The sequence below is a fragment of the Cebus imitator genome, unplaced genomic scaffold (genome assembly GCF_001604975.1).
Source record: "Cebus imitator isolate Cc_AM_T3 unplaced genomic scaffold, Cebus_imitator-1.0 Scaffold448, whole genome shotgun sequence".
Lineage (NCBI taxonomy): Eukaryota > Metazoa > Chordata > Mammalia > Primates > Cebidae > Cebus > Cebus imitator.
In genome coordinates, this window is record NW_016107763.1 from 700,632 (window position 1) to 723,712 (window position 23,081).

The following is a 23,081-nucleotide window of genomic DNA, read 5'->3' on the forward strand; positions in this document are numbered from 1 at the left end:
TGTAGAAATGGGGTCCCACTATGTTGCCCAGGCTGGTCTTGAATGCGTGGGTTCAAGTGATCCTCCCACCTCTCACCTTGGCTTCCCAAAGTGCTGGGATTTCAGGCAGGAGCACAGTGCCCAGCTGATTGTGTGTGTGTGTTTTTAATGGTTCCTTTAACGTTGAAATGATGTTTTAACAGTAAAACTTGAAAAAACTCACACAAAAGTACTTCCCTCATGAGACTATTACTTTGAGCTCTTTGTAGCAGACTAAAAACTGATGGGGTCTTTGAACTGGCTCCAGAGTCATAGCATTTCCCAGGCTTCCCTTTATCTGGGAGCTTCTGTGCAATCCTGGCTGATCTCTTATTGTAATATTCAGTAGCCTTGTGTGTATGGTTTTCAGAATGAATTGTGAATCACTATGTATATGAAGTAATGAGTCTTAGCTGTTTCGTTCTCTTAAAGAAATATTATTTAAAAGCATGGTTTCAGGCCCAGGAATGGTGGCTCATGCCTGTAATCCCAGCACTTTGGGAAGCCAAGGCAGGTGGATCACCTGAAGTCAGGAGTTCAAGACTAGCCTGGCCAACATGGTGAAAACCCATCTCTACTGAAAATACAAAAATTAACCAGGCATGGAGCTGTAGCCCCAGCTACTGAGGATGCTGAGGCATGGGAATCGCTTGAACCCGAGAGGCAGAGGTTGTACTGAGCGGAGATCCCACCACTACACACCAGGTAACAGAGCGAGACTCCGTCTCAAAAAAATAAAATAAAATAAACATGGTTTCTGTTAAGACTAGGGTCAGTATTTCCTATGCAGTCTTACATTTCAAATTTAGTTGTTTTGTTCTGAGAAGTATTTGTCTTTGTCTTCTTTCCATTTGTTTCTTTAATCATATTTAAGGAGTGTCCATAAGGAGAGCTCCACCTCCTGGAGGATTAAAGCCTAAGACTAGGGTCAGTATTTCCTATGCAGTCTTACATTTCAAATTTAGTTGTTTTGTTCTGAGAAGTATTTGTCTTTGTCTTCTTTCCATTTGTTTCTTTAATCATATTTAAGGAGTGTCCATAAGGAGAGCTCCACCTCCTGGAGGATTAAAGCCTAACAGTACTGAGCTATTTGCCTGTCAAAATGTCTACAAAATTGGGAAAGTCATCATCACTCCTAACACAAACTTCAGAAGAATGTGATGGGATTCTGACAGTGAAGATGGAAGAGGAAAAGCAGACCTGTGATCTGGACTCTATCCTCCACTGGAGCAGCAGCTACAGCCCAGAGACCTTCTGCCAGTAGTTCAGGCAGTTTAGCTACCAGGATTTACTTGGGCTCCGGGAGGCTCTTAGGCGGCTCTGGGAACTTTGTCATCTCTGGCTGAGGCCAGAGATGCACACCAAAGAGCAGATCCTGGAGCTGCTGGTGCTAGAGCAGTTTCTGGCCATCCTTCCAAAAGAACTGCAGGCCTGAGTGCAGAACCATCATCCAGAGAATGGAGAGGAAGCTGTGACTATGCTGGAGGATGTGGAAAGAGAGCTTGATGGACCAGAGCAGATAAGAAGGATGCCTGTGGAGATGAACCACCAGGCTGAATCAAGAGCCCGGGCACATCACTGGGAGTTGAGCTCTCAAACTGTATTCCGACTCAGCACAACTGGATGTTTAGGGGTGAAAGTACTCATGGGTGACCCAGCAAATAGAAGGTGGCTCTACTTTTTCCCTCCATTGTCCTGTGTCCAGGATACTTTTTGCATAGTGTCTTCTTTGTTATTTTATCCTCAAGTCCCAACCTGATAGTGTTCTTCAGCCTCAGTTAGGTCTTTTATGGACAAAGGAAGGACATGATTGCAGAGAAGCTAGCACCTTCAGAAATCACTGAGGAATTGCCAAGTAGCCAGCTCATGCCTGTGAAGAAGTAGCTCCAGGGAGCATCATGGAAGCTTCAGTCCTTAAGACCACATGGTGAGGGGGCAGAATTCAGTTCATGGTGGAAGGTGTGGGGGCCTTCTGCTCACCACACACATCTCTGATGATTTATGCAAGAAGCCTCAAATCCCGCCTTCTCATCTCCTTCTCACTGTGGGAACTTCTGTTATTTGTCCTACTAAATGAAGATCTTCAGTATTTTGTTCTGGCTTATTTTTCAGAGATTCTTATAAAGTCTTCAGATTTTAAATCCTTGACATCATCTCCAGCAGGGTTTTCAAGCCTTTTTAAAGTAGCCCTTTATCTTCAGGCAGCCCTTGAGGCCCTTCTGTGGGACCCTAAGGTATACAGTCTAGAGACCACTGATCCTCATCATCATTTCCTATATAACTGCTCAGTTACTGGTGGGATCTAGTAGCAAAATTGCCTATATTGCTGCTAAGGTGACTTTGCTGTCTTATGTGCTTTAAATACATTTCTCAACTTCCTCACATCCTCAACTGGCCTCAACTCCTCTTTGCATCACTTTCTACAAGTGCTCCAAAATAGCTGTGTAGCAATCTGTTCTTCCATTGCAGATACTAAACAAATAAAGAGCTATGGGGAAAAACAAAAACAAAACAAAGAATAAGGGGGTTAGATGAAGGTAAGAAGTGGAAATAAGGCTGAGTTACAGGCCTTGTAGGCTGGAACTACTTGCTCCTGCATCAGACAAAGTAGCTGTGTTTTCATCTGTTTTATATATATTGGAACTCTGTAAAATTTCATTTGATAAAAGGGCCATCCTACTTTAAACAGAATAGTGGGGATAAGATCTTATTACATAGAGTGGTAGGAAGGCCTCGCTGATGAAGTAACATTTAAGCAGAAACGCTCCTTCTAGATGATTATCCTGCATAAAATAGGATCCACAGATTAAGAGGAAAATCCTACTTAGGAGGATTTCCTCCCCTCTCCAGCACTGCTTTCATAGTTCATAGCTGATAGCTAAGCAAGGTTAGAGTTTTTCTGAGGGAATTTTTATAAGAAACTATACAAAGAAAATGCAGTAATTTAAAAAGAGATTTAGAAAACATTGTTCACCTTTACTTGGCAAGTACTGGCTCTCAAAAGGCTTATACTGGGACACTTAATACCTCCAGTCTAGAAATTGTCTTGGTTTACTTAGAAAAGTGAAAGTCTTTTCAGGAAGAAGTATTTTTCATCAGGAAAGAAAGGGAGACCATCCCAGACTCAGCAGCTTGGTGTGGTGTTGACTAGAGAAGTGACCAACCTGAAGGCCAGGTGTGGCAAGAACCACATTCTACCTGTGAATGTCCTCATGGAGCCCTTTCTTACATTTTTCTAAGATTTGTAGAAATTTGAAACAGAATGCAAAGGGTCCAGGATCTTGCAATACAAGGCAGAGAGAACCAGAATCATGTGATAGAATAATACAGCCATTTAAGGCCACAAAATGACTTCTGTGGTACTGAGTCATGTCTTATCAAAGCTTGTAGGAGATGACCTTGGTCTTAGTGCTGTAAAGTACTAATTTATGCCAGGATTTTGATAGTAATGACTAATCATTGAGGTCACTTTGGAATAAATTGAAAATGAATTTGAGACAGAACCATTTATAAAATGATTTCCACTTAAACTAGTAATAATAAATGAGTATGCCATATGCTATGGTTTGCGTGTTTGTCTCTTCCAAAACTCATGTTGAAACTTAATCCCAAATGTGGCAGTATTGAGAAGTGAGAACTTTGAGAGGTAATTGGATTATCACCCCTGTCCTCATGAATGGATTAGCTCATTCATGGATTAATGAGTCATACTGGTCAAACTGGTAACTTTATAAGACGAGGAAGAAAGGGCTGAGTTAGCATATTAGTGTGATCAGCCCTCTCACCATAAAATGCCCTCTACTGCCTCAGGACTCTTCAGAGGGTCTCCACCAGCAAGGAGGCTCTCACCAGATACACCCCTTCACCTATGACTTCTCAGCCTCAATAACTATAAGAAATAAATTCTTTTTATAAATAAATTACTTAGGTTCAGGTGTTTTATTCTAGGCAACAGAAAATGGACTGAGATACCACCTTTGTGAATAAATACAAGAAATAATTTTAAATTCCTTTTGTAATAACTATTTAGGTCCATTTGATTTGATTTTTATGTAGCTTTTTCAGTTAGGTTTATTTAGTTTGCTGCAGCAGAAAAGAGAACACGCCATGGAAACTATGGGGTTTGTTATTAAGAAGGAATTGGGAAGGGCTCATGTTAAGATTTGAACTTGTGTTGGGTGATTCTAAGGAGATTGTAGAGACAGCAGGTAGAGCCATTTTCAATTAAATTCTAAAGAATAAAACAACAACAACTCATAGTTTTCTTACTCAGTATCACACTCCGTCACTGACTATTCTCCCCAGACCTCCTTTCTCACCCCATCATTTTTATTTGGCCTCAGGAGGGCCCAAAGGATCACTTAACATCAGTACCTCTCTGGGTTCCTTTTAATCTTATTTATGTAATTACTTCAGATAAAGGCATCCCCAGTAGTCACAGCCCCAGCCAAGTCATGTCCCCAGACATGTCCAAAACTGTTGTACTTTGCTTTTATAAACTCATTTTAAGCTCCTATCTTTCAGCAGCTTCAGTTAAAATGCCACCATGAGGATAACTGAAGTGATTTCTTCAGGTAATGCATCCAAATTACACTGGCATTTTCACATCCGAGTTAGCAGTTCTGCTGGAGCTTCAGGCACCCTGAGTCATAAGGCCCTCTGCATCAAGCCAGATTTGTGTGCTGCCTGAGTGGCCACAGCCCATAAGCAGCCACGTACATTTCTCATAGACGTTAAAGGTCATACAAAATAATACAACAGACAGCTGTTCAACCAGTAATATCAAATCCATACAGGAGCAGAGATATTTCTTCAATGGGTACTTGATCTTTTGAGGTGCTAGTTATCCTAGTCTATAACCTTCCCTTTATTTGCCTAACTTATATTTTCTTACTTTATTTTCCACATTCCTTTTTGGCCCCTTGGCTTTCTTCAGCTCATTTCTTGGCATAGTTATTGAATCCTTTATGATTATTAAGCTTTTGTTTGTTTATTGATACTCCAGTACTAAATCTCATTTCTTACTCCCACTGCCACATCGGATTCCTCTACTTCTGTTTGTCTGTCTGCATCTCCAATCATTCCCTCTTTTTAAGCCCTTTCTTTCCTCCAGACTTTCCTTAGTCTCTGATATACCTTTTAATCCTTATTTCCTTTTCTGTCTTTTCCACAGAGCTTTGCATCTTTATAGTTTAGTTGACTGCCTCCTCAGTATGTAAACCTTTCTCTTTGTCTTATATAATCTTCTCAATATTTTGTCATACACTCTCCATCCTCTATAATGTGTGTTGTTTTATAAATCTGCTAGCTAATAATCATGTATATTTAACTTGGATCATTCTCTCTCTTTCCTGGTGACATTTGTTTTTCTATTTCAGATGAAGACATCAAAACTATAATTGTGAAATCTGCTTCAAGGCAAAAGACTTCTTCAGGCATAGAACTGCATTACGATGCTTCCAACAGCCTTCATATGAATGCCTCCCAGAGTTCCACATATAGAAGAACCTGTGAACAAGATGGTAAGTTTGAAAGAAGACAAGGAAACCCTTCTCAGAAAAAATAATACAAATGCGATGAATGTAGCAAAATCTTTAGTCAGAGTTCAGCCCTTATTTTACATCAGAGAATCCACAGTGGAAAGAAACCTTATGCATGTGATGAGTGTGCAAAGGCTTTCAGTTGAAGCTCGATTCTGATTCAACATTGAAGAACCCACACTGGCAAGAAGCCCTACAAATGTCATGACTGTGGCAAAGCCTTAAGTCAGAGCTTGAATCTTTTCAGACATAGGAAAAGAAACATTAGGAAAAAAAGTCCCATAAGTACCTTGAGGGAATCAAAGCATTTACTCAGAGCTATTTTAGCACAAGAGAAGACACAAGGTGCAAACACTCCTTAGTACAAATCAGTGGTCTTAGTTGACACCAGTCTCCTTTCAAGGGTCATAAAAGCCATAGGAGAGAAGGTTGAAAATCTCATGTCAGCATTATTTGCTTTTCTGCTTATCAATGCTGTGTCAATTCTGATGTTTCGGATTCCAAAGCTTAATTGAGATTTCCATCGCTATGCAGCCCTTGAAAAGACATTCTTAGACATGTTCTACTATTTTCATTATTAACACGTATAATGAACTAGTATATATCTTCTTAGACAAATACATTTTTTCCCTCATTGAGAAGGAATGTGTGAGTTACTCAGTGTAAAAATAGATATCCTCCTCCATTTCATAACTTGAGCACTAGAATTCTAAAGACCAAAGATTAAAGCACTCTTAAAAGAAAATTCCTGGCTGGATGCAATGGCTCACACCAGTAATCCTAGCACTTTGAGAGGCTAAGGTGGACAGAGTCCTTGAGCTCAGGAGTTAGAGACCAGCCTGGGCAACACGGTGAAACCCCGTCTCTACTAAAATACAAAAAATTAGCCTGGCATGGCAGTGTGCACCTGTAATTCCAGCTACTCAGGAGGCTGAGGCAGGAGAATTGCTTGAAACCAGAAGACAGAGGTTGCAATGAGCTGAGATTGTGTCACTGCACTCCCAGGCTGAAGTAGCCTGGGAGACAGGGCAAGACTCCCATCTCAAAAAAAAAAAAAATCCTATTTTGTCTTTTGTTACCAGATTCAAAATATGAACATAGGATTGCAGAGGCCCAAAAGAATTTGTACTTCAAGACTAGGCTGACATGTCTCAGGTCACTTTCAGGAGGCAGAGAAAGGGCCTTAATCGCTTATGAAAGGTCACAAGAGCCTCTGTACTATTCATGATACCAAGTTAATTTCTCGTGTCAGAAAAAAATAATCTTGTTCACAATGTAATTTGGAAATAATTCAATGGAAACACTATAAGACTGCATGACTACAAGGAGTCTAAACATAAGGAATGTTTTCATAACAATATTATTCTATGGGTACTTCTGTAAGGTAAGTGATCATCTTAATGTAAAGAAAAAAGGGAGATGAATGAAATTGTCTAACAAGACTGTTGTACCACAAGTGTTGGCAGGTGCAGTGTGTGATGGAGAAATGTACCACAGCTTAACTGGAAGAGGAAGCCCTTAACTGCTGATAAAAATGCTTCAGTGTTCCCTTTTCTGGACTAAATTACCTATGAATATGTTACAAGCATCATAAGACTACCTTTTCAGAGTCTTCTGTATTCTTAGTAAGATGAGCTTCTAGACACACTGTTATGAAATGAGACCCTGGATTTTGATGCTCTTATACATATGAACAAATCACTGAAATCCAATTCAAAGGGTCCACTGCAGTTCCTTATAAACAACTGTTGAACCCCTAACCATTATAGTTTATATGTGTCAAGACAACATTTATGGGATATTTTATTTGGCTTATCTATGGGATATGAGTAGCTATATTTTTATATGTATTTAAGTCAGCCAGATTCCCTGTTTAAAATTACTGATTAATACATTATTAAAATTATTCTGACAGTATACAAACAACATAATGATCTCTTTTCCAGAGATTCTTGATAAAACTCTGTAATGTTATTACAAGAATACTTGTATTATGTTTTCCATGGTGCTATAGTTACCCAGTATGGAGGCAAACATCAGAAATCAAAGTCCTTGGAATAGGATAGAGGCTCATAGTCAACTTCTTTTCCTGGTTGGGTTCCTCACAAAGTGTAAAACTCATCATTCTCAGAAATTCCAACCATATCTTAGAGTAACTCCAGAAATTGGCTTAGAGGAGCTTCAGATATGTGGAATTACCACACTCTGCTTAGTTAGTATGCTGATAAATATAAGATTAGTAGGAGGAGAAGTGAATGTAAATTTTATTATAGAATTTTCTGATAGTGATTATGATTTGTAGCTTTAGTGAATATGAATATATATTGAGTTCCCTGTATTTCCAGTCATTAACAATGTAGGATACTTTTTTAATTTGAGGCTCATTCTCTTTGTAATTAAAGAGAGGAACAGACAATCTATTGAAATAGCAAATGCCTCAGAGATGTGTATATTGTGAATTACTGCTTAATTACAGAGTTTCTTAGGTTCTATGTGAATAAGATGACAGAATCTAAATCAAGTATTTTGAAGGAAGCACTCATCTTCACTTGATGCTGCCATCAACTTTGTAAGGTTGCACTCTCTTTATTGTGAATAATTTGAATGTATCCACCAGAAAGTGGTGTGAATCATATCATCGAAGTATATGATTAATTTTTAAAGGGTGTTTCTGTGTACCTTGAATTATTTTGCAGTTATGTGGGTATCCTAATATGTTAATGGTACTAGTTTATGTAAAAGGAAAATTAGTTGAGCTAACCTCAATTTTTAAAATTAATATTTTATTAGCACCCCCATTATACTGATTAATTTTCAGGGATAGTAAATACTCCAAAATGAAATTAGTATTGATTTATGGATTTCATTTCATCTGGACCTTCAAGATGTAAGGAGTTAAGCCACTCCTTACAACAGTGGCTTAACATAGCAAGCCTTTCTGTGTTAGGAATGCTTCTGGATGCAAAACCCATCTTTGGTGGTCTAAAGAAATAGGAATTTTCAACCTGAAATCTGGAAGGTGGGTTGCTGGCTTTCAATCAGCAGCTGGATGACAACTGGTCTAGCTTTATCTCATGTTATTTTGTCTGATTTTCGAGAGAGCTGTGACAGCTCTAGAAACTGGGATTAAGTCAGGAAGAAGAGATAGCCAGCCATGCTAAGCAAAAGCTTTCCAAAAACCCTACCAAAATCGGGCTTATGCTTCCTTGTTGCTGGTGTGTCTGGTAGGGTAAGCATTTTCAAACTCTAGAGGGACAGCAGGGCAGATGGGAGCTGAGGACAACATGGGGTTTGCCAACCATGTTTGCCATACTAATCCTTTGTCACCTTCCTTCTTATGGGCAAACAACTATGCTTTTGCTTCCTGCATTAAAGGAAAAAAAAGGTAAGAGCTCTTACAACTTCTTGCTACTCAATTTGCCAAATTATTTACACTTTACCCATCATTTCCTCTCCCTCCTCTGAGAATGAGAGAGGGGTCTCTCCCCTCTGAGCCTCAGCATTCTCACCTCTGAAGGGCCTTGATTGCCAGTCATTTTTCCTCTCTTCTGTTTCTTCACTCTCTGCCTTCCTTCTGCATCCAACCCATCAACACTTAAATATGCTGTTGTGACCCTACCTCCAAACCAATATTTTTCCAGCTTATACTGGCAAAATTCAAGATTGTGGCTAATCCCTGAGTGAGGGGAAATTTGTGGCCCTTAATGTTGCCCTCTTCATATGCATTAAGCTCTCAATCAAAGTAATCTTGCTATGGCATACATTTTATCATGTCCTTTCCCTGCCTAAAACATAGGCTTTCCCTTGCTTTTAGGATAAAGTCAGAACTGCTAAACAAGATTTTCAAGGCTCTTTGTGATCTGACCACCACAGCTTACCACTTTACCTTCAGCTCTTGTCATTGCCTCCTTTATGTTTCAGCCATTCTGCATTACCGGAAGTCCTCCAGCCTTTGGGCCTTTCCATGTACTCCTTTTGAACTCCTATCTAGCTTTCATATGTTACCTAATTCCTGTGTATTCTTCATGTTTTAGTTTAGGTACCACTTCTTCCTTATACCCAAAGAGTAGGTTGGGGAGTAACACCACTCTGTTATTTTAATTGCATTATCAGTCTGTTCTTATTTTTACCATTACATTTATCTCGTGAAATTATAAAACATTTTTAAAATATTAAATTGCAAATATGGCCCCAAGGAAGAGGAAAATAAATGACACCTTGAGATGGAAAAAGTTATGGAGTAGCAAAAAGAAAAATTTTTAAGGCTCTCCTAGTCCTGGGAAGAGTGAGTGAGAAAATGAGAGGATTAGGCCCAGATGTCCTCTCACCTCTGATGCCCAACCCCTGCTGAATTGTGGAGGGGATTGGGGGAGAATCAAGGGGAGAGGGCTACACCCCCTTGCCATTGAGTGCATTGGGAGGAAAATTGTTGAACACACTGCTGGTGCCCCAACACTGAACTCTCATAAAAATGGCAATTCAGTTTTAGGTAGAGGGCCTCTATTAGCTAATATGTGGCTTGGAAGATATATGGCAGTTCTCTGTACCCAGCAGGAACCTTGGAAAATAGCTGACTATAGAGCTGGTAAGTTGGGATAGTTGAGCAACGTAACCTTGTGGATCCTGTAGCTAAGAGCTACAGGGCCCACCAGACCTTACTGGGGGCCTATAGCTCTTCCTAGAAAGAAAGTGAAGACAAATCACCAAGGAAGAGACACTGGCCTCCAGCCCAACCAAAAGAACAGATGATTTGTTCCTGCAGGTTTGGTGAGCAAGCACCACAGCAGACCAGCTGCCCAGAATAGAAACCAGGGAAGATTGGAACAGCAAGCCCACCTAACACCCAATCCATAGCAGCACCTAATCACAGGGAATGTATGCCCCAGATTTCCAAGCAGATGGCAGAAAAGGGCAGAGTGAAAGGGAATTGAACGTAAAATGGACTGAATAATTCAATTTAATAATTAATAACTAAATATAACAATTTAATTCAGCTCTTTCACCACCCATCCACCCAATGCTGCAGGGATTCAAGAAAAAAAGATTATCAGTTATAAAAAATAAACTACATTTTTCTTTGCTTATTTCAGAATCAGATAACCTTCTGCCCTGCTAAATGGAGATTATAGCTATTTCTATATTGACTCCACTGTTTCATGCTGCCTGAGAGCATGAGCTGCCTCATTCACTGTTGTTTCCCAAGCATCTGGTACAGTATGTGGTGCATAATTGTCACTCAAATACTTGTGGAACAAAAACATTTGAAAATTATATATCTTATATGGGATTACTACCTACAATATATAAAGAACCCCTCCAACTCAACAACAACCAGAAATTTCAAAAATGGGCAAAAGTCATGAACAGACACTTCTGCAAAGAGGATACTTAAATGGCCAATAAGCACATGAAAAGATGCTCAACATCACTAATCGTTATGGAAATGCAAATCAAAACCACCACCAGATACCACTTCACACCCATTAGGATGGTTACTATTTAAGAAAGAAACAGGTATTGGAAAAGATGAAGAGAAATTGGGACCCTTGTGCATTGCTGTTGAGAATGTAAAATGGTGTAGCTGCTATGGAAAACAGTTCAGTGGTTCCTAAAAAAGTTAAACAAAATTCTTATGTGATCCAGTAATTCCATTTCTATGTAGATACTTAAAAGATCTGAAAGCAGAGACTCAAACAGGTATCTGTATACTAATGTTCATAGCAGCATTAGTTGAAATAACCAAAAGGTGGGAACTACACAAATGACCATCTACATATGAATGGATAAAATTTGATATAGACATACAACGTAATGTTATTCAGCCATAAAACAAATGAAATTCTGATACCTGCTACAACGTTGAACCTTGAAAACATTAGGTTAAGCGAAATAAGCCAGATGAGAAAGGACACATATGATTCCACCTGTTTGAGGTACCTAGAAAAGACAAATTCATAAAGACATGAAGTCAAATGTGATTACCAGGAGATAGAACAGAGGATGCAAGTTATTGTGGATACATGTTTTCTGTCTGAGATGATAAAAAACTTCTGAAAATTTAGAGTGGTGATAGTTGAATAACATTGTGAATGTTCTTAATACTACTGAATTGTACACTTAAAAATGGTTAAAATGATAAATTTCTGTTATGTATATTTTATCACAATGGAAAACAAAAGCATTGGAAGAAATAAAAATGAAGCTGCTTTTTTTTTTTTATAATCCCTGCCATAATAAAGCTTATATCCTAGCAAAGAAGAAGAAAAAAAAAAAACCCTGTGGAATGAACGTTGTTCAAAACCAAAGAATCTGAAAGATAAAAATCCAGATAGTGCTTGGTGAAAAGACTGACTGACTATATGCCCAAATAATGGTTCCTTTGCCACTAAACATTGAGGATAGGAGATGATGACATTATCCAAGGAGCCCTGGAAGAATATTCAAATAGACCATATAGGCCACAAATCCTGAATGGCTAGGAAATAAAATTGGTTATAATTTCTTAGATTCAAAATTACTTTCTTGTTTAAAGCTATGTGTTTAATGACTGCTGATTCCTGAAATTTTGCTCAATTGGATGTACCTTATTGTCTAGATGTATTAATCTTAGTTGTCTTTAAATGCTAAATGGTTTGTCTTCAACTGAAGGGTCATTTTTATTCAAAGGTGACAATGACAGTGAGAGACAGCTTCCATAAGGTGTGGAATGCTAGTGTCAGAGCTAATAATCAACCATATAGACATTTGCTATCTTTTCCTACATAGCTTTGCTGGCTCCAATCTATCCATCTTAGAAGTAGTTGTTGGGATTCTAGGTAGAGTATCTCCAGTTGGACATGTTAACATGCTGCATCAGAACTGTATCAGCCTAATTAACTTTGTTTTTTATTTTCTGGCTATTAGCAATCTTGTCATCTAGGTGGTTTTACAGTTTGACTTCTCAATAGTTTTTCCACTCCAAATTATTAGTCCAAGCCAATCATGATCATCCAATTCTACCTGTGGGCCAGGCATGGTGGCTCATGCCTGTAATCTTAGCACTTTGGGAGGCCAAGGCCAAAAGATTGCTTAAGCTCACAAGTTCAAGACCAGCTGGGCAACAAAGCAAGACCCCATCTTTTTAAAATGGAAAAAAAATAAAAACAATTCCCCCTCCTGCTTTTAGTTTAGAAATGAGTATTACACCCAATCCAGCCCAATAAGACATCAGGAGATGCCTGCCCCATGGCTTCTGGGAAAAGCTTGCTTTCTTCTAAAAAAAAGAGACATACAGATGTTATTGTCCTATTTCCAGATGTTACTATGACTGGTAACAATGCCAGGAAATGCTGCATCAGCTGGAAGATGAAGCTGACACATGTGGAAGAAAGAGCTATGAAAAGTGCAAGATTTTAAGCAGATAAATGTGAATGGAAAAAAATAAAAGAGAAAACTACAGACAAGGAAGACTGAAGCCCTAATGTACCATTCCTTTAAGTAGCTATATTAGAAGAAAAGAAATGTTTAACATCAATTATCTAATCATACACCTTAAGAAACTACGGGAAAAAAAAAAAAACAAAAAAGCAATTTAAACCAAGTGGGTGGGGCAGGGGTGGGAGTAGAATGATAAAAATAAGAACAGAAGCTCTGGCTCCAGGGAAGATAGAATAAGCACACTGTACCTAACCCCATCTCTCCCACTAACTGGAAAGCTTGGACAAAATGCATGGAGTACCTATCTGAGGCCTCTTCAAAGTAAGTGACAGCAAGCAGATTGGGGAAGAAGAGCAGAATTTGAAATCTACGAAACTAGCATTGAATTTACTATCTACCCCCCTTGGCATCTCATTGCCTAGACTCGAAGACAGCCTGAAACCCAGAAGTGCATACTGAGAATAAATATAAAGGGTTCCAAGACAAGAATTCTGTTTCTGGCCTAAGGAACTGTACACTTAAAATGGTTAAAATGACAAATTTTTATGTTACATATATTTTACCACAATGAAAAACAAAACTATTAGAAGAAACAAAAATGAAGCTGCTTTAAAAAAAAAAAAATCCCTGCCCTAATAAAGTCTGGAGTGGGAAAGAGGGGTTCTAAGAGTCAGAGAACAGGGAAATCCCATATACAGCATTTATTACTTTATTTCCCTTCTCTTCTACCCCAGTCTTCAGGCAATACTATGGCAGTAGCAGTGGCGTCAGCAGCACTGCAATGGCAGCAGTCTTTGGGAAGGCATCTAATTTAATTTAATTTAATTTAATTATCTATTTATTTTAGAGATAGGGCCTCACTCTGTCACCTAGGCTTTGGGAAGGAACTTTAAACTCAGAGGGAGAGAAACACTTTGTTCTGAACAGAGTTGCTTTCGTCCCAGAAGCACAGAGCAAATCCCCATTGCTTTTATTATCTCTGTGTCCTCTGCTGCTTGGACCAGGATACAGAATGCAGTTGGGAGAAGCAAACACAGAACTAAACCAGGAAACTAAAACCCCAGCTTTCTGGCTGAAGAACTACTAAAGGAGGTCCCAGGGAGCCAGAAAAGTGATAAAGTTATTGCAAAGAGGAGTGAGGTCTCCTGAAGTTTTGTATGAACCCCATCTGCTTGCCTCTAAACTGAGCATGGGTAAAGCTGACCCTACCTGGCACATCACAGGCATTGAGAACTGAGCTACAAGATAAACTATCGCTTAGGCCCCAGATTGGCCACTGGGTGGCACACACAAAGACCCAAATTGAACTGGAAATGTTTGAAACCTGAACTGACATTGGAACTACAGCCCACACAATGTGAATCAGAACTTGCTACCTGACCATAACTAGGGCAGTTGTCTGTTAAACAAAAACATCAACATTCTTCTTATAACTTAAATAATACCCAGGATCTGACAGCATAATATTGAAAATGTGCAGGACACAATGCAAAATTACTAGGCACAGAAAGAACCAGGAATATAGGAATATCTCAACTTGCAAGAGAAAGGAAAATCAAGTGATGCCAACACCTAGATGATAGAGATGTTAGGATTAACAGAAGAAACTTTAAGGCAAGTTTTATAACCATGCTTTGAAAGTAAGGGTGAATGAATGGAAGGATATATACCAGGAAAGAAATGGAAGATATAAAGAAGAAACGAATGGAAATTTTTGAAGTGAAAAATACAACAATCACAATAAAATATTCACCTGATGGACTCAATGATAGAGGAAATAGTGATAAATCAATAGAAATTATTGAATCTAAATGAGACAGATTAAAAGATTGACAAAGAAAGATGGTATTGGATTGTACAAGAAAACTACAATCCAATATCTTCACAAACATAGGCACAAAAATCCTCAACAAAATACTAGCAAATTTAATTCAGCAATGTATAGAAAGGATAAAACATCACGACCAAGTAGGATTTATCCCAGAACTGTACAGTTGACTCAGTACTCAAAAATCAGTCAAGGTAATTTACCATATTAATAGTCTCAACAGGAAAAGCCACATGGTTATATTAACTGATGCAGGAAAAGTATTTGACAAAATTCAACATCCATTTGATGAAAGGATGAAAAGAACAAAAGGAGGCTTCTTCAAACTTATAAAAGGTATCTACTAAAAACCTAAAAGCCTGAATGTTTTTCCCTTTAAGATTGAGAAAAAAACAAAAAGGACGTCTACTCTGCACTCCAATTCAACATTGTATTAGAAGCCCTAACCAGTACAATAAGGCAAGATATGAAAATTATGCACAGCATGGCATGGTTGTTCATGCCCATAATCCCAGCACTTTGGGATGTCAAGGCAGGAGGATCACTTGAGGCCAGCAGTTTGAGACCAGCCTGGCAACACAACAAGACCCCATTTCTACAAAAATTATTTAAAATTAGCCAGATGTGATGGCAACACCTGTAGTGCCAGCTACTCAGGAATCTGAGGTAAGAGGATCACTTGAGCCCAGGAGGTTGAGGCTGCAGTGGACCATGATCATGCCACTGTACTCCAGCCTGGGTGACAAAATGAGACCCTGTCTCTAATTTTAAAAATTAAAAAAGAAAATTATACAGGTTGTTTATTTTAAAAATAAGTGCTCCCAATTTGAGGGTAACATGCATAGCTACCTAAAAAATCCCACTGAATCTACTAAAAACTTCCTAATAATAATAATGGAATTTAACAAGGTTGTAGAATATTAAGTTATCTTAGTGAGTTTGGGCTGCTATAAGAAAAATACCATAAGTTGACTGGTTTAAACAACAGGAACTTGTTTCTGTATAGGAAGCATGATGCTGGCATATGTTTAGCTTCTGGGGAGGCCTCAGGAAACTTACAATCATGGTAGAAGATGAAGGGGAAGCAGGTACCTCTTACATGGCTGGAGCAGGAGCAAGAGAGAGGTAGGGAGGTGCTACACACTTTTAAACAACCAGATCTCTTGAGAACTCTATCACAAGAAAAGCACCAAGGGGGATGGTGTTAAACCATTCATGAGAACTCCCATGATCCAATAGGCCTCACACCAGGCCCTACCTCCAATATTGGGGATCACAATTTGACATGAGATTTGGGCAGGGACACAGATCCAAACCACATCATTCTGCCTCTGGCCCCTCCAAAATCTCATGTCCATCTCACATTGCAAAATACAACCATGTCTTCCCAACACACCCCCCACAAGGTCTTAACTCATTCCAGCATTAAGTCAAAAGCCCAAAGTTTCATTTGAGACAAGACTAGACCCTGTCACCCATAAGCCTGTAAAATCAAAAACAAGTTAGTTACAGCCTTGGCTGTAACTAACAATGAAGATATAGGCATTGGGTAAATATTCCCATTCCAAAAAAGAGAAGTCCACCAAAAGAAAGGGACTACAGGCAGCATGCAAGCCCAAAATCCAGCAGATCAATCATTAAATCTTAAAGTGCCAAAATAATCTCTGTTGAATCCACATCCCACATCCAGGGTATGTTGATACAGTGGGTAGACTCCCAAGGCCTTGGGCAGCCCCACCCTGTGGCTTTGCAGGATTCAGCCCCAACAGCTGCTCTCGAGGATTGACACTGAGTGCCTGTGGCTCTTCCAGGTGCAGAGTGCAAGCGGCTGACGGATCTGCCATTCTGGGGTGTGGAGGATTGTGGCCCTCTTTTCACAGTTCCACTAAGCAGTGCCCCAGTGGGATTCTGCATGGGGGTTCCAACCCCACATTTCCCTTCTGCACTGCCCTAATAGAGGTTCTCCATGAGGGATCCACCTCTGCAACAAGCTTCTGCCTGGATGTCTAGGCTTTTCCAGATAGCCTCTGAAGTCTAGGTGGAGGCTCCCAAGTCTCAACTCTTGCACTCTGCATTCCCACAGGCTTAACACCATGTGGAAGCTGCCAAGTCTTAGGGCTTGCACTCTCTGAAGCAGTGGCCCAAGCTGTATCTGGGCCCCTATGTGACATGGCTGGAGTTGGAGTGGCTGGAAGGCAGGTAACAGTGTCCCAAGGCTGTATAGGGCAGCAGGGCCCTGGGCCTAGCCCAGGAATCCACTCTGTCCTCCTAGGCCTCCACGTCCATGGTGGAAGGGGCTGCCACAAATGTCTCTGAAATGTCTTCCAGGCCTTTCCTCCATTATCTTGGCTATTAACACTTGGTTCCTTTATACTTATGCAAACTTATGCAGCCTGCTTGAATTCCTCCTGTGAAAATGGGCTTTTCTTTTCTACAACATTGTGAGGCTACAAATTTTCCAAACTTTTACTCTCTGCTTCCCTTTTAAATGTAACTTCCAGCTTCAGCTGATTTCTTTGCTCATGCATATGATCATAGGTTGTAGAAGCAGCCAGACCACCCATGAATGCTTTGCTGCTTAGAAGTCTCTTCTACCAGATACTCCAAATTATCATTCTCAAATTCAAAATTTCACTCCTGGCCTCAAGTGATTCTCCCACCTTGGCCTCCCTAAGTTCTGGGATTACAGTCATGAGCCACCATGCCTGCCCCAGAGTTTGGTCAATTACCATGAGGCTACAGTAATCACATGTGAGATAACATGCTTGATAATATAACAGATTAGAGAATTCAGAAATATGACTAATTGATTTTTTTATAAAGATGCAAAGGTAGTTCAATGGACATAGGATGAACTTTTTATCAAATAGAATAATTGGGCATCTCTATGCAAAAAAACAAAACAAAACAAAACAAAACAAAACAAAACAAAAAACCTCAACCTGTAGTTCATGCCTTATACTAAAATTAATGCAACTAAATCATATATTCAATGTGAAATGTAAAACTATAAAACTCTCAGAAGAAAACATAAGAGAGAGTCTTCATGGTTTGGTATTAGGTATTATTAGATATGACACTGAAAGCACTGAAAAATAGATACATTGATGTTCGCCAGGTGCAGTGGCTCACGCCTGTAATCCCAGCAGTTTGGGAGGCCAAGGTGGGTAAATCATGAGGTCAGGAGTTCAAGGGCAGACTGGCCAACATGGTGAAACCCTGTCTCTACTAAAAAAAGAAAAAATACAAAAATTAGCTGGGCATGGTGGCTTGTGCCTGTAACCCCAGCTACTTGGGAGGCTGAGGTAGGAGAAATGCTTCAACTGGGACCCAGGAGGCAGAGATTGCAGTGAACCAAGATCACGCCACCGCACTCCAGCCTGGGCTACAGGGTGAGACTCCATCTCAAAAAAAAATTGATGTTCATAAATATTAACAAGTTTTGCTCTGCAAAACACATTATTAAGAGAAGAAAATATAAGCTACAGACTCAGAAATATTTTCAAATCACAAATTAGACAAATGACTTATATCCAATATAGAATTTCCAAAACTCAATAGTAAGAAAAAAAATTTTCATAGAGAGGAAGACTTGACCAAACACTTCATAAAAGAGTACTTATGGGTGGCAAAAAGCAGCTGAAAAATTGTCCAACATCATTAGCCTTTAGAGAAATGCAAATTAAAACCATGATGAAATATGACTACACATACGTTAGAATGGCTCAACAACAGCAGCAAAAGACAATACCAAGTGCTGTTAAGGATGAGGAGCAACAGGAGCTCTCATGCATTGCTGGTGGTACAAAATGGTGCAAACACTCTGGAAAACAATTCAGCAGCTTCCTTGAAAGTTAACCATGTACTTACCATATGACTCATCAATCCCACTTCTAGATATTTACTTTAGAGAAATAAAATCTATGTTCATATAAAAACCTGTCCATGAATTTTTTTTTTTTTTTTTTTTGAGATGAGTCTCACTCTGTTGCCCAGGCTGGAGTACAGTGGTGCAATCTTGGCTCACTGCAACCTCATGCAATTCTCCTGTCTCCGCCTCCCAAGTAGCTGGGATTACAGGTGTGTGCCACCATGGCAGGCTAATTTTTATTTAAGTAATGATGGGGTTTTACCATGTTGGCCAGGCTGGCCTTGAACTCCTGACCTCAAGTGATCCACCTGCCTCAGCCTCCCAAAGTGTTGTGATTAAGGAATGAGCCACCGTGCCCAGCCTCTGTCCATGAATATTTATAGTAGCTCTATTCGTAATCACCCAAATCCAGAAACAACCCCAAAGTCCTTCAGTAGTTGAATGGATAAACAAACTATGATACATAGAAGTCGAATACTACTTAGCAATAAACCGGAATCGACTATTGATATGTGTGACAACATAGATGAATCTCAAAGGCATTATGACAAATGAAAGAAAGCAGCCTTAAGATATTACTTTATGGTTCAATTTTTATTACATTCTGCACAAGTCAATACTATTGTGATAGATGACAAATCTGTGATTGCCATGGATTAGGGATGTAGGGAAGGTGTGAGTACAACTTAATGGAGTTTTATGGAATGATGGAACTATCCTGTATCATGATTTTGGTGGTCATTTCACAAATCTAAAACTCAGAAATATCTGTCCCCCCAAAGTGCCATATTTTGCTGTCTGTTAATTTTATTAAAAGAGAAGAACTCCATAAACAGAGAACAAATAATGAAACAAATAAACAAAGCCAAAAGTTGATTCTTTGGAAAATTAATAAAATTGATAAGCCTCAAGCAAAACTTGAAGTCTTGATTTAAGAAAAAAGAAATTATCGATATCAGGAATGAAAGAGGGGACATCCCTACAAACAATAAAAAGATATTAAGGAAATATTTAGTATTGTTAGACATTAAAAGATATTAAGGAAATAATTTGAACAACTTTATGCCAATAAATCTGACAACTTAAATGAATTAGATAAATTTCTTCAAAGATAGAAACTACTACTCCTTATATCTCATTGACCAGAATTGAATTGCATACTCTTTCCTAGCTGCCAGCTAGGCAAAGCAATTATCTGCCTAAGGGAAGCAGAATGGTCATGGATAGCTTAACTCAATTACAATTTATTGCTTACAGCTGGTCACACTGTTTTTCCCCACTCCATCCAAAAAATCAGGATTGTATTAGAAATAAGGGGAAGCACTTTGTGTAGGAAACTAACAATGCTTGCCTGTTAGGTTATCAGTCATATGCAATCAAAAGACTCCTCATACTGTACACTTACTAGCTAAAATGGAATCTTTAAGCAATGTATTTAAAGTGCCCAGAGGGAGATACTTTTGAGCTGAAGGGAAGGATTGAGAGCTCCAAAGCCTGGAAAAAATCAATCTTGGATGGAATCTGATAACACCAAATCTGAAGGTCTATGCTTTCCTTTCAATGTGAACACTTTTTTTTTTTTTTTTAATCAGGATCTCGCTCTGTCCACAAGGCTGGTGTGATCACAGCTCACTGCATCGTCAATCCCTCAGGCTCAAGAAATACTCCCACCTCAGCCTCCTGAGTAGCTGGGACCAAAGGCACAGGCCACCATGCCCAGCCTGAAAACTTTTCTTGCTGGTTTCCTCCATTTCAAGGTGCCTCTCTTCCCTCTTAGCACACCACCTCATTTAGGAGCCCTTACAAGCATTCTGCTCTTCTCTAGTGTAGCATTTCTACACTGCCTTGCGAATACTTGTTTTTGTTGTTGTTGTTGTTATTTATTTCCTTAACAAGATGGTAATGTTAAAAGATGGAATCAAACTGGACATGGTGGCTCACACCTGTAATCCCAGCATTTTAGGAAGCGGGAGAATCCCTATAGCCCAGGAGCTTGAGGCTGCAGCAAGCTGTAATCACACCACTGCACTCCAGCCTGGGCAACAGAGTGGAACCCCATCTCTTTTAAAGGGAAAAACGAAGAAGGAATCATGACTTCATTTTATTTATCTCTATATCTCCGGTAGCCAGGTAGTATATATCTGGTTGTTTTATTCATTTTAATGAATCAGATGTTTGCTATCAAGGCAAGGCAAGGTTGAAAGATTTGGCTGGTAAAGAAATTAGCCCTTTTTGAATTTAGACATGTTATTATTTACACAGACATTGAAAGCAAATAAAATGCCAGCTCTCCTTGAGCTTTTGTCTCAGATACCAAAATGATGACACCAAAACAGAAGGGGCTGGATGACTACAGCATGCATTGTGGACACCTTGTTGCTGAGGGGTTAATGCCATGCTGCAGCTAAGCCTTGTTATAACCTGCAGCTGTACTCTAAGTGGGTAAGGCAGAATGGCTCACTGGAACCCAGGAAGCAATGATAAACTGCCTCATGACAGTCTTTGTGGAAGACAAGGAGTTGAGTGGAAAACGGCCTTGCAGTAGCTGCTTACAAGCCTCCTAAGCGCTCATCTTCTGGGAGGATCCTAAGGTGTTCTGCCAAGACTCAGATCAGCTGTGGTTCACGCATTACCTATGTGGCCTATGCGGATATGTGCAAGGTTGTCAGGCCCTGGTATGAATCTGCTCCCTCCATTCAGGTTGCCCAGAGGAACATGATGTTCTGTCTTGACTAGATCTTTAAGATGGCATCAAGGGGCATCATTCAGGAAAAATTCAGAAGGATGGTGTTTCAAAGCAGGTATTATTGGCCTCTGACCTCAAAAGAGTAACTTAGTGAGGAAAACCTCACTGTGGTTTCCATTTAGTATTTTGGAAAGAATTAGGAATAATATAATGGAGGCCAGCCACAGTGGCTCACACCTGCAATCTAGGAGGCCAAGGCAGAAGGGTCACCTGTGCCCACTTCAGGAGGCCACGGCAGGACGGTCAACTGTGCTCAGGAGTTGGTGACCCGCCTAGGAAACATAGGAAGGCCTCGTTTGTGAAAAACAAACAAAAAATTAACTGGGCATAGTGGAGCACACCTGTTGTTTAAGGAATTGTCAAAAGCATAAGTCTAGTCTTCCATAAGCATTTCAAGATAAATTATTACATCATAAAATAGAAGCCTTTACATAGGAGAGTGAAGTGGTCTGATTTGTAATTTTAAATGATCACATCAGCAGCTATTTTATGGTATAAAATGCCCAGTTACTCAAGAGGCTGAGGTGGGAGAATCACTCCTGGAGGTCGAAGCTGCAGTGAGCTAAGACTGTACCACTGCACTACAGCCTGGGTAATGGATGAAGACCCTGTCTCAAAAACAAACAGAATATAATCACAGGAAAAGTGTTCTGTAAAATTCTCCAGCATTTTTAACTTCCCCAAGGTTTCGTTTTGAGATTTATCATTTTTGTCTTCCAACATTAATTAGATGTAAAAACTCTTAAAACAAAGATGCCTTCAGTTAGCCTTTACGAATCAGAAAAGAGGGAAAGGTTGGGAAGAGGAGCCAAGCTGCTTACTGGTCCTATCCAAGAAGCAGAATGAAAGTGCTGGATTTCTGAAGCTTCCTGCAATGAAGAGTGTTAGCAGGGTTTGTGAGAAGAGCTCTGGTCAGAGTGAAAAGCAGTGCAATACCATCAGCTGCTCGCTCACTTGCTCTCTCATTCATGAATCCAGCAGAGTCTGAGGGCACTTTGTGGAGGGCATTTTCCCGAATGAACCAAAAAGTCAAAGCCTGAGGATACTGGAATGCTTACAGAAGGCTGGACCTACACTTTTGACACGTCCTTAAACAACAGGGCTCCTTTGTGTGGTGTCTGATGCCAGACATGTGACCTAAAGGCAATAATGTAATCAGCTCACAATTTATTTATTTATTCAACAAATATTTATCGAGTTCTCTATTTACCAAAGGCAGTCAGCATTCTGGGACTAGGATGGGATATGTGGTGAACAGGACAGTCAAGGTCCTTGCCCTTAAAGGACTTACAGACAAAACAAAACAAAAAACAAGTAAATAAATGAAATCACTTCCATCAATAATAGTGCCATGAAGGGTCATGTGCCATGAAAGGCAGACTGTGAGGGTGAGGATCCTGGGCCACAATGAGCTGAAGAGCTGAGGTGATTGGGGGCGCCAGGGACTGGGGGGCAGGCAACAGACCACAGGGGCCTTACAGATCATTATAAAAAGTTTTTATGCCATAAATTATTATGGCATAACTTGGAGGCCTTTAAATAGGGGAGTGAAGTGGTCTGATTCATAATTTTAAATGATCGCGTCAGCAGCTATTTTATGGTATAAGATGCCCAGCTTGAAAATGACCATGCATTCTACAAATTCACCGTGACATCACTGCC

General features: G+C 39.7%; 1 protein-coding gene across 1 annotated transcript; it reads left to right on the forward strand.

The window, feature by feature from the left end:
• Positions 1-1,061: 1,061 nt before the first annotated feature.
• ZNF396 (zinc finger protein 396) lies at positions 1,062-2,037 on the forward strand. The gene is given in 2 exon segments (XM_017511393.2): positions 1,062-1,552; positions 1,801-2,037. Coding segments are annotated over 2 exon segments (645 nt in total). The 5' UTR covers positions 1,062-1,120; the 3' UTR covers positions 2,014-2,037.
• The last annotated feature ends 21,044 nt before the right edge of the window (positions 2,038-23,081 follow it).